The sequence below is a fragment of the Aureococcus anophagefferens genome (assembly GCF_000186865.1).
Source record: "Aureococcus anophagefferens unplaced genomic scaffold AURANscaffold_3, whole genome shotgun sequence".
NCBI lineage: Eukaryota > Pelagophyceae > Pelagomonadales > Pelagomonadaceae > Aureococcus > Aureococcus anophagefferens.
In genome coordinates, this window is record NW_008705563.1 from 1,309,101 (window position 1) to 1,324,810 (window position 15,710).

A 15,710-nucleotide genomic window follows, 5' to 3' on the forward strand; every position below is an offset into this window, starting at 1 on the left:
GACGACGGACCGCGGCGCCGCGCGGACGGCGTCGGACGTCGTCAAGCAGCACCGCGAGAACAAGGACAAGGACCCGGAGGACGAGACGCGCGAGCTCCCGGGGCCCGACGCGCTCGCCGCGGCCGTCGTCTGGCGCAAGCTCAACCCGGGGCGCGTGCTCGAGGCGCGGCTCGACGACCTGTACGATCTGCAGATGGACTTCGAGGAGAACAACTCGGCCGAGGAGGCGCCGCGCGCGGCCGCGCGGCTCTTGGCGGGCGTGTCCATCGACGGTTTGTTCGAAGCGCCCGCGGACCAGATCCCCTTCGCCGAGGCCTGGGCGTCGGGCAACGTCGAGAAGCTCGCCGAGGTCATGGAGTCCGTCGGCGACGAGCTGGCCATGGAGTTCTGGGACCAGTTCGCGGAGGACGGCGACCCGGACGACGAGGAGGTCGTCAAAAAGGTCGCCGTCAAGGCCGTGCGGTCCCAGAAGGACCCCCGGACGCCGCTCCGCTTCAAGTCCGCGGGCAAGGCCTGGAAGGGTTTGAACCGCGCGCCCTACGTGGAAGCGGAGGCCGAGGTCATGCTCGAGCTCTACGCGGAGGACGAGGCGAAGACGCGCGAGGTGTCGCGTTTAGAAACGGAGATGAGCGAGAAGGAGTCGATCATGCAGCTCCGCGCGCGGTCCCGCGTCGTCCGCCAGGGCGCGGCGGGCGTCAAGGACAAGGACGCCAAGAAAGAATTGCAAAAGGCCATGGACGACGAGGCGACGCAGGACAGCGCGGCGCTCACGGACTTCAAGGAGCAGAACCGTTTGAAGATCATGGACCTGCTCACGTGGCGCAAGGCGCAGCACGAGCGCCTGCGGGACGAGGCCCGAAGCAACTACGAGCACGAGGCCAACGACCGCGCCTACCTCGTCGTGTTGAAGAAGGTGCGGCCGACGGACCGGAGGCACATGCTCGCGGACCAGGCCGCGGACCACGTCCTCCGCGTCGACTGCCACCACGCGGACTACGCGTCCGAGGAGGCCATCGTCAAACAGGTCGAGGCGCGCATCGCCTTCTACACGCCCAAGGAGAAGCAGTACGACGCCGACGGCCGCGAGATCGACGAGTTCGGCAACCTCGTCGAGGTCGACGACCCGACGAAGGTCGACGAGGCGACGGCGCAGGCCATCCGCGACGGCGCGGCCAAGGCCGGCGAGGACGGCGAGGACATGACCGAGGCGGAGCTCATGCTCAAGACCGGCGAGCACAAGGAGGGCATCGCCGAGGGCGACGACGACGACGACGACGACGACGCCGCGAACGACGCGCTCTTCGACGACAGCGACTACTAGCGACCCGAGATCCCCCCCCCCCCCCTGTGTGTTGTTGTGTGCCCCCGGGGATCTAAGTCGTTGCGAGTCGGCACCAGCCCCGCGTCGCGCACGCCTCGGAGAGCCGCCGTCGGCCCGGCGGGCACGAACCGCGGCACTCCTTCGTCTTGGGCCACGCGCCGCCGATGTTGCGGTCCCCGCACCAGCAGGTCCGCTCGCTCTCGTTGCGCGCCCGGAAGACCGCGTTCTGCTCGACGGCGCAGTCCTCGGGCGAGAAGATGCCCTCGCCGCCCCGCGCGAACCACCGCGTCTCGCGCACGCCGTTCAGGCGGTCGAGCTGGCCGATGACCTTGGCATGCTTCGCGTAGCACGCGCTCCCGTTCCAGCCGCGGTCCTCGAAGAAGGCCGTCAGCGCGCTGTGGTTGAGATACCGTTCGTTCGCCTTCGTCGGCGCGCGGGCCCCGTGCACGACGACCTGCGCGTCCTTGAGCGCGGGCTCCGTCGACTGGCGCGCCGCGCAGCGACCGAAGCCCCCAACCAGGACCTCGTTCTGCCACAGGAGCACGCCGAAGCCGACGTCGTGCGTGATGCCGTAGGCCGCGCAGATGGCCGTCATGACGCCCGCGGCGGACTGGTTCGCCAGCGCGTGGACGGCGGCGATGGACAGGACCGCGGGCTGGTGCCAGCCGCTCCGGATGCCCCAGTCGCCGGTCTTGGGGTCGTGGCGGCACTCCGGGTGGCCCCAGATGGCGCGGTAGCCGTCGGGGTGGAGCGCGAAGGCCGTCGTAAACGGGTCCGGGTACCGCGAGAGCAGGTCGCGGAAGCCCGACGACGAGAACCAGACGTCGTCGTCCGCGAAGACGAAGAAGCGGGCGCTCGCCGCGAGCGTCGACCGCGCGAACCAGGCGACGCCGTAGTCGTACTTGCAGCAGGGGCCCGGCGCGCCGTAGTACTTGCTCGTGCAGCCCGGCGCGAGGAGCACCGGCGGCTCGCCGAGGCACTTGCGCAGCGGCGCGCCGGCGACGCCGACGTCGTGCGCCGGGCAGCCTGCCCAGCGCGCCGCGGCCGCGTCGTCGCCCTCGACGACGTAGATCAGCGTCTCTCTGCGGCCCCAGCTCCGGTGGGCGACGACGGCGCGCGTGTCGAAGAAGAACTCCTTCTTGACGATCGTCGAGAGGAACATGAAGATGATGTCGCTGTGGAGCATGGCGCCGGATGGCGTTCGTGCCGTCGCGGCTGATGGGGGCGCTGGACGCTACCCGCAGTCGCGGCTGATGGGGGTGCTGGACGCTACCCGCAGCCGCGGCTACGGGCTGCCATCATTGCCGCCGCGCAAGGATGCCATCCGTCCATCGTCACCATCTCCGTAGGTTCAACGTTACGGCCGCTCGACCGTGCAGACTCAGTGAGCGCATCTGGAGCTCTCTCGCCCGCGGCCGAGCTGCCTGCGCGCGCTGCCATGCCCTACGGGATCATCACCATCGGGCCGGCGGGCGTGGGGAAGACGACGATGTGCCACGCCCTGCAGGTGCACGGGCAGATCCACAAGCGGGGCATCTACGTCGTGAACCTGGACCCGGCGGCGGAGCTGACGCCCTACGAGGCGGACGTCGACATCCGCGAGCTCATCACCATCGAGGACGCCATGAAGGAGATGGGCTACGGCCCCAACGGCGGGCTCGTCTACTGCATGGAGTACATGCTCGCGAACTTCGACTGGCTCGAATCGAAGCTCGCCGTCTTCGGGGAGGACGACACGCTGCTCTTCGACTGCCCGGGCCAGCTCGAGCTCTACACGCACGTCCAGGTCATGCCCCGGCTCGTCCAGGCCCTGCAGCAGAACCTGAACATCTCCTGCTGTTCTACCTTCCTCGTCGACGCCGTGAGCATCCACGAGCCGTCGAAGTTCGTCGCCGGCGCGCTCGCGGGCCTGAGCGCCATGCTCCAGCTGCCCGTGCCCCACGTCACCGTGCTCTCCAAGAGCGACATGATCAAGAGCGAGGAGCAGCTCGAGAAGTTCCTCGACGAGGGCTCGGCCGCGCTCTTCGTCCGCGAGCGGAACCGGCTCGACAACGCGGAGCCGGGCCGGACGCCGAACCTGCCCTACGAGCGGCTCCACGCCGCCATCTGCTCCGTGCTCGACGACCACTCCATGCTGTCCTACGTGCCCTTCACGGTCAACGACGAGGACGCGAGCGCCGTCGTGCTCGCCTTCTGCGACCACCTCACGCAGTACTCGGAGAACGCGGAGGTGAAGATCCCCAAGGAGAGCGGCATGGACGAGGACGGGTAACAAAATTAGGGCACACTAGGAGATCGCGCAGCCCTCCGCGGCGGCCTTGGTCCCGCTCCGCCGCGCCTCGCGCCGCTCCCGCATGCGCCGCACGACGTTGTCCTTCTCGTCCCGGATGGCGTTGAGCGCCGCGGCCTCCTGGCGCTCCTCGTGGGACCGCACGTTGCGCCGCTTGAACCACTTGTTCGTCCGCGTCGCGTTCTTGTCGCGGCTCCGCCGGCTCGTGTCGATCGTCGACTCGCGCGAGTACTCGCCGTTCTCGTCGCCGTAGTGCCAGGCGTTCCAGGCCTCCGTGTCCACGGGCCGCCCGCCGGGGTGCGTCGGCCGCGGCGCCGTGATGTTGCTCCGCCGCGGCCGCCACTCGGCCCGAGGCTCGCTCGGCCGCCGGAAGTCGTTCCCGATGGACTGGTCGTACCTGGACGCGGCGACGGTGGGACCGCGCGCGCCGACGTGCGACGCGGCGGACCGCGCAGGAGCTTCTTCCCGCCGTCGCTGAGCTCGCCGTGCGCCTCGGCGATCGATTGGAACTTCGCGACGGCGGTCGCGTCGTCCGGGTTCGCGTCGGGGTGGTGCCGCTTCGCGAGCTTCAGGAACCTGCGCGTCCGCGCGTGGGCGCCGCGCAAACCGCCACGGGCGCCGGACGCGCGCGCGTCCTTGATCTCCTTCGGGCCCGCGTTGTACTGGAGGCCCAGCGTGCGGTAGTGGTCCAGGAGCTGGCGCGACGCGTGGAAGCCGCGCGCGTGCAGCAGCGCGGCCATGGCGACGACGCCGCCGGGAGGCGCCAAAGGCCCGCTCGCGTCGCGCACGCAGTGGCTTCTTCTTGAGCACTGCCGGGTCAAGGTCCTTCAGTCTTGCTCAGGCAGGCCATGAGGAGGTGGCCGAGCCGAGTTTGGACTTTCCCTACAACAACCACTTCAACATTCAGTCGAGCTGCTACTCACTCTTAAACTCACTCAGGCCGCATGCCGTGGCAATCGCGGACACGAGCTGGTCTGCCTTTCAGGCCTCCTTTCCCTTTCAACAACCACTTCAACAATTCAACGAAAGCCAGATTAGGCCGGGCGCTCGGGCGGGTGCGGCCCCGCCCCGCGCGCGTCACTTGTCGTCGTCGGGGAAGGCGCGGTGGAAGCGCCAGTAGTGCTCGGCGTAGACGGCGAGCGCGACGACGGCGACGCCCATGAAGGGGACCCACTGGAAGAAGAGCGGGTCGTTGAAGATGGAGTCCTCGATGGCCTCCGTGTAGGCGTTATGGTACTCCTTGTGGGCCGTGACCTTGAGGCCCGTGATCGCCGCCGTGAGCAGCGGGAAGCCGACGCGGAACGCGACGTCGATCTGCTCGGACACGGGCATGTCGCAGACGTGGCGGTCCTCCGCCGCGACGCTCGCCGCCAGCAGGCTCTCGTAGGTCACGACGAACTCCACGGTCCGCGAGAAGTCGAGGGACGTCGCGCCGCGGTCCAACAGGTCGATCATGAGGCGGACGTCGTCGACGGACGCGGACCGGCCCATGTCCCGGAGCAGGCGGTGCACGCGCCGCGCGTCGGCGCGCCCCTCGCCGTCGCAGACGCCCTCGAAGGCGTCCCGGAGCTTCTCGACGACGGCGACGACGGCGAGGGGCGGCGGCTTCGGCGGGTCCGACGGCGCGCGCGCGCGGTCCTCGAGCTCGACGTCGCCCGCGCCCGCGACGTCGTCCGCGCGCGCGCCCCGCATCTGGACGTAGTGGAGGATGGGCTCCTTGAGCTTGCCCAGCAGCGTGTGGCGCGCGAGCTCCTTCTTCTCGCGCGCGAGGAACACCTGGACGACCGCGTACTCGAAGACCGCGATGACGCAGAGCGACTCGCCGAGGTGGAGGATGGACGTGAGCAGCGTCGAGTAGGAGATGATCTGGAAGTTCGCGAAGGTGCCGTTCAGCAAGGTCCGCATGATCAGGACGGGGATGACGGCGATGGCGACGCGCGCGGGCGCGACGGCGCGGTCGATCCAGAAGCCGCAGTAGGAGATGATGAGGAAGAAGAGGGCCGGGTAGAGGGCCTCCGTGATGTAGTACTTGTGGCGCCGCTTGAAGCGCACGCGCTGGTGCGCCTCGGAGTAGGGCAGCCCGCCGTAGTCGACCTGCTCGATGAAGACCGTACTCGAGTGGATGCGCCACTGGTTCGAGAAGACCTCGCGCGAACCGCCGTCCTCACCCTCGGCGATCTCGTAGGCCATGGGCCCGGAGTACATGAGCACGGACGTCGACGCGTAGGGGTAGGACCCGACGGCGTTCTCGCAGTCCTGCGTGTCGTCGGGCAGCTCGTGGAACTTCATGGAGCACTGCACGAGTTTGGTGGTTGTGTACGTAAGAAACACGCGGCCGCCGGGGAGGATGGCGACGTCGTCGCGCGGCGAGAAGGGCCGCGTCGGCTCCACGGAGTTGACCGTGTAGAGCTCGGGCTGCCAGATCTTCTTCAGGAAGCCCGGCGTGAGGAACCAGTTGCCCGGGATGGCCCCGTCCAAATAGCAGCCGTCCGTGAACGTGAAGTTGAGCCGCGGGTCCGTCCAGGAGTAGGACTCGGCGCCGACGAACTTCATCAAATTCTTCTTCTCGTCGAGCTCGAAGGACTTGAGCGAGAAGTCGTAGACCACGAGCTCCGGCGGCGCGTCGATGGTCCCCGTGTACCAGACGTTGGGCCGCATGGAGCTGTCGTAGTTTGTAGCCCGGCTCAGGCGCGGGAAGAAGGCGCTCGGGTCGTCGCCGAGGATGGCGTCCTCGAGCTGGTGGCCGCTCACGTAGTTGACGCCGTTGTACACATAGAAGCAGTCCGTGGCGCCGTCCCCGGAGAAGACGCCGAACTGCGCCGCGGCGCGCGTCGCGAGGAGCACCGCCGGCCACCGCATGGCGCCGGCAAGGCGGGGTGCCAGTCGCTGGCGTCGCGGCTGCCCGAGCCGACCTCGAAAGTTTGGAATGCATCACCATTCAAGGTGCCGTCAACGAGCCGCCTCCCATATCATCAATTCGAGGTGTGCCCGGTTACCCGAAGCACGCGTGGTGGGTTGGTCGAGGGGGTGTGTGTGTTGGGGGCGCGCGCGCCCTGGTGGGTGCGGCGCGCGCGCGCTCCGGCGTCGCGCGCCCGCGGCCGGCTTCGCCTACTCCGCGGTGACGGCGGCGTCGCAGGGCTCGCAGGCGTCCTTGGCGTAGGGGTCGTAGTAGTGGCCGTAGCGGCAGTCCTTGCCCCAGGAGCAGCCCGTGTCGAGGCCCGTGAGGGACGCGTCGTGGCTGAACTTGCAGGAGTCGCCGTTCTCGCAGAGGTTGCGGAGGAAGTAGCAGCAGGGGATGGATTTTTTGTTCTTGAAGACGCGCTTCGGCTTGTCCTTGGAGTAGTCCTTCTTGTAGCCGTTCTTGTTGCCCTTCTTGTAGCCGCCCTTGTCGGCCGAGTTCGGCGCGGGCGCGTCGTCGTCGGCGCGCGCGGCCGCGCCGTTGCGGCGCTGCGGGTGCGTGTAGGGCACGAACTGGCCCGGCGCCGTGTTGCCCGTGGCGGCCTTGCCGTTGGCGGCGCGCCGGTCCGGCAGCTTGGGGCTCGCGGGCGGCCGCATGTGCGCGGGCGTCGCGGCGGCGGGCCCCCGCGCGGGCGAATTCGGCGGCGACGGCGCGACGAAGTGCTTGGGGACGAACTCGGACGACGACGAGCGGAGCTTGCGCTTCGGGCTCGAGCCGTCGTCGACGGCGAGCACGCGGAGGAAGACGACGTCGGGCCGCGACGCCGCGTCGACGACGGCGCACCGCGCGTGCGGCTGCACGGTCACGAGGCCGACGTCGTCGTCGAGCACGCCGAAGCGCAGCGCCAGCACCTCGTGGGCGCCGCGCACGGCCGCGTGGGCCGCGGGCTCGCGGCGCTTCGCCGCGCGCGCGCGCGGCAGGCCGACGGCCAGGCGGCCGTCGCGCTGCGAGCACGCGAGGAGCACGCGCAGGTCGCCCAGCGTCGTCTGGGCGTCCGTCGCGAGCTGCGCCAACAGGCCCTTGGCCACGGCGAGGTCCGGCGCCTCCAGCAGCGGCGCCGCGCGGTGCAGCGGCAGGCCCTGCGCCTCGAGGAACGCGCCGAGCTCGAGCCGCGCGAGCTCCCGGCCGAACTCGTCGTCGGTCTCGTCCGTGGACCGCGCGAGCACGGACCAGGGCGCGCAGCAGGCCCGCGCGACGCCGCCGGCGAGGGACGCGCCCGCGGCGCAGAGCCGCTCCATCTCCTTCTTCGAGCCGAGCATGACGAGGCCCGGCGGCGGCGGCGCGCCCGGGTCGTCGTCGAGCGCGAGCCGACCGGCGTCGGGCGTCAGCGCCGCGTCCATGGCCGCCAGGCCCCAGCACTCGACGCGCACGAAGACCTCGCCGAGGCGCGCGCGCAGCTCCGCCTCGACGCCGAGCGGGTTCGCGGCGTAGGCGTCGGGGTCGCACTGCATGATGAAGGAGCCCTGCCACGTGTCCGTGGACTTGCGCAAAGCCACGGAGTCGCGGGGCAGGCCCGGGGGCCGGTCCGCGATCGCGCAGCCCGGCATCGACGCGTAGACGCGCGCGCCCGCGGCCCACTGGCGCGCCTCCTTGGCCGCCAGCGGGTTGAAGAAGCCCGGCTGCTCGTCGAGGGAGGCGAAGCCGTCGTCGCCCTCGCGCGCGGCGCCGCCCGCGCCGTCCTGGGGCGCCTCGGCGACGGCGGGGCCGACGCCGAACGTCGCGAGGCGGTGCCGCTGGCTCCGGTACTCGGACGTCTCCGAGGACGTCGCCTCCGACGACGACACGTCGGTGACGGCGGGGACGCCCTCGCTCTCGGCGCGGCTCGACCGCGCGGCGCCCGCGGACGACGCGCCGGGGCGCGAGCCGCCCAAGCTCAGCGCGGGGATCTGCTTCTTCTCCTTGGCCTCGCCCCAGGAGCTCCGCGGCGACTTCTTCTCCTTGGTCCAGGAGCCCTTGCGCTTGGAACCGTCGACCTTGGCGCTGTCGCCGGGGCCCGTGACGACGACGTCGTGCGCGTTCGGGCGGCCGTCGCGGTCGACGAGCGTGAACGCGACCTAGAGACGCGGGGGGGGTCGGGGGCGTTGGCGCGCGCGGTCGCCGCGGGGGCGCGTTGCTCGTCAAAAAGGACGCGGGGCGCGCGCCTCCATGCCGACCTTGAGGTCGGAGAACGGCTCGGGCGCGTCCTTGCTACGGAAATGGACGTGGTGCTCGCGGCTGTTCGCGACGGGGTGGCCCGTGCGCCGCAGGAAGCCGAAGCCGCCCTCGTTGGCGTCGAAGTACTTGAGCGCGTCGACGACGCCGACGATGCGGTTCGCCTCGCCGCCGGGCACGCGCTCCGCGGCGACGACGGCCGGAATCGCCGACATGTTCCTCCCGAGTCCGAGCGAGTCGCGACGGCCCCCGGGGCCGCGCGCGCACCCCGTCCCCGCGCGCGGAGAGCGAGGCGCGACGCCGACCCGAGGGGATTCCTCGAGGGCCCGAGGTGTCGCGCTCGCGGGCCGCGAAGCCAAGGCAGCGGGCCAAGTTTTTGGCCGCGAGAGCTCTAAAGCGCGAGCCTCGGGCTGTTGTGGGCCCCGTCAGGAATTGACTGGCCGCCAGGCGCCGAGCGGGCAATGATTGCATTATGGATACGCTGAAGGTTGGTGTTCGGGTGTCACCGCGCGGGCTGAAGGTGCTCGCGGGGCAGCCACACCCATCGTAGCAGTGTCGCGGGGCAGCCGCGTCGTCGGTAGCCATGGTCTACATCGACACGAACGGCAACATCTGCCAGGACCGGCCCAAGGCCGCTCCCCAGCCCGGGCAGCCCCGGAGCCGCGTCGCGACGGTGCACGGGACGCCGGCGCCGGCCCGCGGCGCCGCGCGCGGCGGGACCGGCGGCAACGGCGGCGGCGGCGGCGGCGCGGGCAACCCGCTGCTCGCGCTCGGCGAGGCGCTGGGCATCGACGACAAGTACGTCGACGTGCCCGCGATCGACGCGCTCAAATGCCCCGCGACGCGGCAGCCCGCGGTCTACGCGCTCGCCCTCGGCGTCGCGACCATGGTGGTCGGCTGGCGCATGCTCGTCGCCGGCGCCGTCTTCTACGTCCTCACCGTGCGACAGTAACCTTAGGAGCGCATCGCGCGGAGGAAGAGGGACCCGCACCACGCCGCGCTCGGCCGCTCCGGGTCCTCGAGGTCCGCGGAGCACCGGCTCGGGATGGCGTTCATGGCGAGCGTGTCCGGGTCGTGCTTCAGGCACAGGCGCCGGTCCAGCGCGATGATGTGGCCGCTCCTGAAGACGAAGCGCACGAAGTCGCCCGCCGCCGCGTCGACGCAGTCCGCGAGCGACCGGAGGTTGTCCACGGTCTTCCCGTCGACGCTCTCCAAAATCGACGGCGCGTGGTGCGCGTCGTCGTAGCCGTCGTTGCACTCCGGCGCGACGAGGATGCGCTGGAGCACGACGATCTGCTGGTCCGGGTCCCGTTTCTCCGCGTTCGCGCACGCGTGCCGGATGGCCAGCGTCGTCTCGTCGTCGTAGGACGTCGTGTCCAAGACGTCCACGAGGGGCATGGACAGCGGCGCGAAGACCAGCCCGCCGAAGATGAAGTAGGACGGCCGCGCGTCGACGCCGTGGAAGCAGGGCACGAGCCGCGGCACGGCCGCAAGCGCCACGTCCTCGTCCCGCACCTCGCCCGTGGTCGCGTCGTGGAGCTTGACGATGACGCGGGACCCCACGGGCCGCGACGTCACGAGGTGGTCGTAGTCGACGCGGCGCGGCCGCCGGCGCCGCTTCCCGGCGTTCGGCGGCGCGTCGTCGGGCAGCGGCACGCTGCCGTCGTTCGACACCTCGACGCCGTCGATGGCTAGGATGACGTCGCCCGTCTTCGCCTTGCCGTGGAGCGGCGACAGCGGCGCGACGCGCGTCACGACGACGCCCGTCGTGCCCGGCGCCATCCGGCAGTGCCGCCGGAGGTGCGCGTTCTCCGCGGGCTGCGTGGCCACGCCCAGGCCCGCGACGCCGGGCACGACGAAGGGCGCGTCGCCGCCCGCCGCCTCCCGCATGGCCACGGCGCCGAAGAAGAGGCCCACGATGGGCGCGGGGATCAGATAGCCGATGTTGTCGGAGTCGTCCGTCGCGTCCTTGCAGAACGCGACGCCGATGACGTCGCCGCGGACGTCGAAGACGGGGCCGCCGGAGTTGCCCGCGTTGATCGCCGCGTCGATCTGCACGACGAGGAGCGGCTCGACGTTCGCGTAGCCCGTGTAGCGCTGCATGTCGATGCGGCTCACGACGCCTTTCGTCACGGAGACCTGCGAGACTTTAAAGTCGCCGGGCGAACAGAACGTATCGTCGGACGCGGAGCAGCGACCTGCTCGCCGCCCGTCGGGTAGCCGATGACCGTCGTCGCCTCGCCGATGCGGGGTAAAGCGCCCGAGAGCCGCGCGCACGCGCACATTCCGTCGTCGCCGTCGTCCCAAAAGGCCTCGTCCGCGACCGTGAGCACGGCCAGGTCCATCTCCGGGCAGACGGCGTGGACCCTGGCCTCGAATTTTTGCGCGTCGCCCTCGCGGCGCACGCGCACGGACACGGCCTGCGAGATGACGTGCGCGTTCGTGACGATCCGCCGGCCCTCGATGGCGAAGCCGCTCCCCGTGAACTCGAGCTGCTCCTCGACCTGCCAGGGCAGGGCGTAGTTCACCGTCGCCTCGACGGTCCAGATCTTCACCAGCGACCCGAAGTCGAGGTCCGACTCGACGACCGGCGCGCGCGCCGGCAATTGCGACGTCGCGCCGTCGTGGGGCTCGGCGAAGGAGGCCTTCTCGTCGAGGTCCTCCTCCGCCGGGACGACCGCGGCCTCCGGCCGGGGCGCGGACCGCGACTGGCAGGCGCCCATTGGACTCGAGGGATGTGGCACCCAAACGGCAGCCCGGCAGCACAGCGACAAGAGCCCAGACGGCTTGCCGACACGGCAATTACGGGTTGTTGAAGGCGGCGATGCCATATTACCGCAAGCGAGTTCGATCGAGCTCGTAAGCCGCAATGACGCCGCTCTTCATCAAGACAATTCGAGAGAACTCTTCGTGACATCGGCCGTCGTCGGCGGTCGATCTTGCAAGGGTCGGCCCGTGCACCGCCCGCATCCTCTCGCGCCGCTTCTTGCGCCCCCGCGCGGCCGCAACCCATTGCGCGCGCCCCCGCCATGTCGGCGCAGCTCATGAAGCGGTCCAAGAGCAGCGAGCTCCTCGGCGAGCCGCTGCCCTTCATCAAGGCCGACTCCGCCGAGGACCTCCTCGCGCTCGACGCCTACCGCCTCGACTACGCGTCCCACCGCCTCGGCCACGCCAGGGGCGCCAAGGGCGAGCGGCCCGCGACCTTGGCGACGGCCGGCGACGCCGCGCGCCTCGAGCGCGAGGCCGCGCTCTACCGGGAGTTGAAGCTCGCCAACGAGGCGCTGGCGGCGGCGCGCGAGCGCGTCGCCGACCTGACGAAGACGACGCGCGACCTCGAGGCCGTGAGACTGTCGTACGCGACCGCCGACGAGATGCTCTCGGCGCCGCAGCGCCGCGCGCGCGCGGAGCTCCGGGACCGCCTGGAGCGCCGGTCCGCGTCGCGGTCCGCGCGCGTCGACGCGGCGAAGAGCGTCATCAAAACCTCCGGCGGCGGCATCGACTGCGCGACGTACTCGTTCACGACCGGCGGGGCCGTCGTCACCGACGTCCGCGTCGCGCGCGGCGTCGTCCGCGACCCGCGCGCGGCGGCCTTCGAGATCATCCCGGAAGCTTCCGCGTCGAGCCCGCTGTTCGTGTTCACGGACGAGACGGTCAACGGGCTCTACGGCGACGGCTTCTTGGAAGGTTTGGAGGCCATGGGGTATAGAGTCCATCGCGTCGTCATCCCCGACGGCGAGGACGCGAAAACTTTAGAGGTCTACGCGGAGCTCGCGGAGCGCGTCATCTCCATGGGCATCGACAAGCACTCCGTGATGATCTCCCTCGGCGGCGGCGCCGTCGCGAACGTCTGCGGCTTCGTCGCGTCGACGCTGCACCGCGGCGTCGGCCTCGTCCACTTCCCGACGACGCTCCTCGCGCAGTGCGACGCGGCCATCTCCCACAAGCAGGCCGTCAACGCCAAGCACGGCAAGAACCTCGTGGGGTCCTACTACGCGCCCATCCGCATCATCGTGGACCCGGACGTGCTCGCGACGTTGGACGACTGGCTGCTGCCCGACGGCATGGGCGAGATCGTCAAGCACGCGCTGTGCCAGGACGCGGAATTACTGCACATGCTCGACGACTACGACGGCCCGCTGCTGAACCCGGCCTTCCTCGAGAAGGTCATCCGCCGGACCATCGAGCTCAAGTGCCAGGTCATCGACATCGACCCCAAGGAGAAGCGCGAGGCCGTCGTGCTCATCTACGGCCACACGCTCGGCCACCCCGTCGAGGCCATCTCGCACCGGCCGGGGTCGCTCTGCTGCCTGAGCCACGGCCAGGCCGTCGCCATCGGCTGCGTCATCGCCGCGAGGGTGGCCGTGAAGATGGGCCTCGCGGATCCTTCCGTTATCAAACGGACCGTCGACCTCTGCGAGAAGTACCACCTGCCGACCCAAATCCCGCCGGACCAGTCCGTGGACCGCATCATGGCCAAGCTCCCCTACAACAAGACCTGGACCCAGGAGGGCACGGTCATGGCGCTCCTCGAGTCCACGGGCCGCCTCTTCAACGTCGACGCGACGTACCTCCTCCCCGTCGACGACGCGACGGTCCGCGAGGCCCTCGAGGAGACCATGGCGCCGCGGGGCGCCGTCATCCGCGGCGCGGGGTCCTCCGGCTTCCTCCGCCGCAGCAAGGTCTCGGAGACGGAGCTCCGCAACGCCGCGGACCGCCCCGTGCCCGGCGCGGGCTGGTCCGGCGACGCCGTGCCCCACGGCTGCGCCGCGGACGACCCCCAGCCCTGACAGTTGCGCCGCGGACGACCCCCAGCCCTGACAGTTCCCCCGGGTCCGCGTCCGCGTGCGACCCCCGCCACGCGTGTGGCGCCGTACATCGCCCCTCTCCCCCCTCGACATAAGATTTTCCAGACTTGCATCTTGGGAGGCGTCCATCGCGTCATGCTCGCGACTCGAACCCCGGCCAAGCTGATCCTAACTAGGAGATCTTCGAGGGCATCAAAAATCGCCAAGCGTGTCTTCTGTCCGAGCACAGCGATCGACGAGCGACTGCGCGATGCGGCGTCGACTAATGCGCGCGTGGGACTTGAGATAGCGACGGGGATGCGATGCGGAGGCTTTCGGAACACCCGGTGCCGCGCGGAGATGCGAGCGCACGCGGTTTTGGCCGCCCGTGGCGTCGCCGACGCCGTGCGCGCTCGCTCTCCGTGCGGCGGCGCGGCCCCGCCGCGGCGGGGCCGCACGAAGCCGGGCGGGCCGCGCCGCCGCCGCCGCACGCCGCCGTTGACGACGCCGCGCGCGCGCACGACCGGACGAACGCGCCGCCTCACGCCGCCCGCGCCCCGCAGGTAACGATGACGGAGACGGCGAGCGAGATCAAGCTCTTCGGCAAGTGGACCTACGACGATGTGGAGGTGAACGACATCTCCCTCGAGGACTACATCGCCGTCAAGGGCAAGCACAGCGTGTACCTGCCGCACACGGCGGGCCGCTACCAGAAGAAGCGCTTCCGCAAGGCGCTCTGCCCGATCACGGAGCGCCTCGTCTGCGCGCTCATGCGCAAGGGCCGCAACAACGGCAAGAAGCTCAAGGCCGTGCGCATCGTGCAGTCGACCCTCGAGATCGTCCACCTCCTCACGGACCAGAACCCGGTGCAGGTCCTCGTGCAGGCGATCCTCCAGTCGGGCCCGCGCGAGGACTCGACGCGCGTCGGCTCCGCGGGCGTCGTCCGCCGCCAGGCCGTCGACATGTCGCCCTTCCGCCGCGTGAACATGGCCCTCTACCTCCTCTGCACGGGCGCCCGCGAGGCCGCCTTCCGCAACGTCAAGACCATCGCCGAGTGCCTCGCGGACGAGGTCATCAACGCGGCCCGCGGCTCCTCCAACTCCTACGCCATCAAGAAGAAGGACGAGATCGAGCGCGTCGCCAAGGCCAACCGGTAAACGCGCCGCCCGCCCAGGGCGCCGCGGCCGGCGCCGCCGCGGCAGTCGACGCCCGCCGCCTCTAAATCTCTCCTATCATCCCAGTGCCGCGCTTACTACTCGCCGAGCTCCCGCAGCGTCCGCCAGAAGCCGAGAATGTGCCAGAAGACCTCGTTCGGTAGCGGGCGGCGGCGCGAGGCGGTCTTGGACGCGCGCCGCGCGCCGGTCTCCGCCTTCGCCGGCCCGCAGAAGAGGCGCTCGAGGACGCGATCGCGGGGAGGCGCGGCGCGGCCGCGAGCGCAGAGCGTCCGCAGGCGCACGAGGTCGACTCTTGGCGCGCGCACGTACGCCGCGTACGAGCCCGCGGCGTCGACGCCCTCGAGGAATTCCGCCACGCCTGGCTTGACGAACTCTGAGCTCATAAGTCTCCATCCTCCCGTGTCTGGTCCACGGCGAACTAGAAGACGTACAAGCGGGAGATATCGGAGACTCTTCATGAGCGCCGTATTTCCACTGCTGTCGCGGAAGTTGACATCGGCCCCGTGGTCGAGGAGGATCTCCGCTTCTTCGGCGTGCACGCAATAGTGCAGGGGCGTGCACGCAACACCCGTTTGAAAGCTACCAACCGCGTTGACATTCGCGCCATGCGCACAGAGGAGACGAACCAAATCGGATCTGTTCTCTGTGCGGCGATTATTTCTAACCCAACGAAACAAAGCACAATGGAGCAGTGTGTATCGACCATAGCGAGGCGGCGCTTGCGCGTTCACATCGAAGTGATCACCGCTCTCACGGATGAGGTTCACCAGCAGAGGGATGTCCCCCTGCTTCGCCGCTACCTCAATTCTCAGCCGGAGATACTGAGCTGAGTCCATGCTGCGCGACGCCCTGATGCACCAAAGCGCACACCCAAACCTTTGGGTGGTGAACACCCGATTAGCCCTCGATGGGCCTCAAAGCGGCGCGTAGGCCGCGGTAGCCGAAGGAAAAACGGCCCCGGCCGCGGCGCATGTACCCCACGAGGGCGCGGAGCCGTTCCAACCGTTCGTGATGGCGACTTCGCGGCTCA

The 15,710-nt window shown here is 70.1% G+C and overlaps 4 protein-coding genes across 4 annotated transcripts; 3 read left to right on the forward strand and 1 right to left on the reverse strand.

Moving 5' to 3' along the window:
• Nucleotides 1–2,718: 2,718 nt before the first annotated feature.
• AURANDRAFT_59874 (hypothetical protein) lies at nucleotides 2,719–3,605 on the forward strand (the record flags this gene model as incomplete). The annotated part of the gene is made up of 1 exon (XM_009035447.1): nucleotides 2,719–3,605. The coding sequence occupies one exon, from the start codon at nucleotides 2,760–2,762 to the stop codon at nucleotides 3,591–3,593; it is 834 nt and encodes a 277-aa protein (XP_009033695.1).
• A 5,082-nt stretch (nucleotides 3,606–8,687) lies between these two features.
• On the reverse strand, nucleotides 8,688–11,066 carry AURANDRAFT_70857 (hypothetical protein; the record flags this gene model as incomplete). Its single annotated transcript, XM_009035735.1, has 3 exons — nucleotides 8,688–8,940; nucleotides 9,713–10,860; nucleotides 10,920–11,066. 3 exons carry the CDS (start codon nucleotides 11,064–11,066, stop codon nucleotides 8,688–8,690), a joined length of 1,548 nt encoding a protein of 515 aa, XP_009033983.1.
• A 553-nt stretch (nucleotides 11,067–11,619) lies between these two features.
• AURANDRAFT_36348 (hypothetical protein) lies at nucleotides 11,620–13,636 on the forward strand (the record flags this gene model as incomplete). The annotated part of the gene is made up of 1 exon (XM_009035448.1): nucleotides 11,620–13,636. The coding sequence occupies one exon, from the start codon at nucleotides 11,751–11,753 to the stop codon at nucleotides 13,506–13,508; it is 1,758 nt and encodes a 585-aa protein (XP_009033696.1).
• Nucleotides 13,637–14,068: 432 nt separating this feature from the next.
• AURANDRAFT_59875 (hypothetical protein) lies at nucleotides 14,069–14,739 on the forward strand (the record flags this gene model as incomplete). The annotated part of the gene is made up of 1 exon (XM_009035449.1): nucleotides 14,069–14,739. The coding sequence occupies one exon, from the start codon at nucleotides 14,075–14,077 to the stop codon at nucleotides 14,660–14,662; it is 588 nt and encodes a 195-aa protein (XP_009033697.1).
• Between the last annotated feature and the right edge of the window lie 971 nt (nucleotides 14,740–15,710).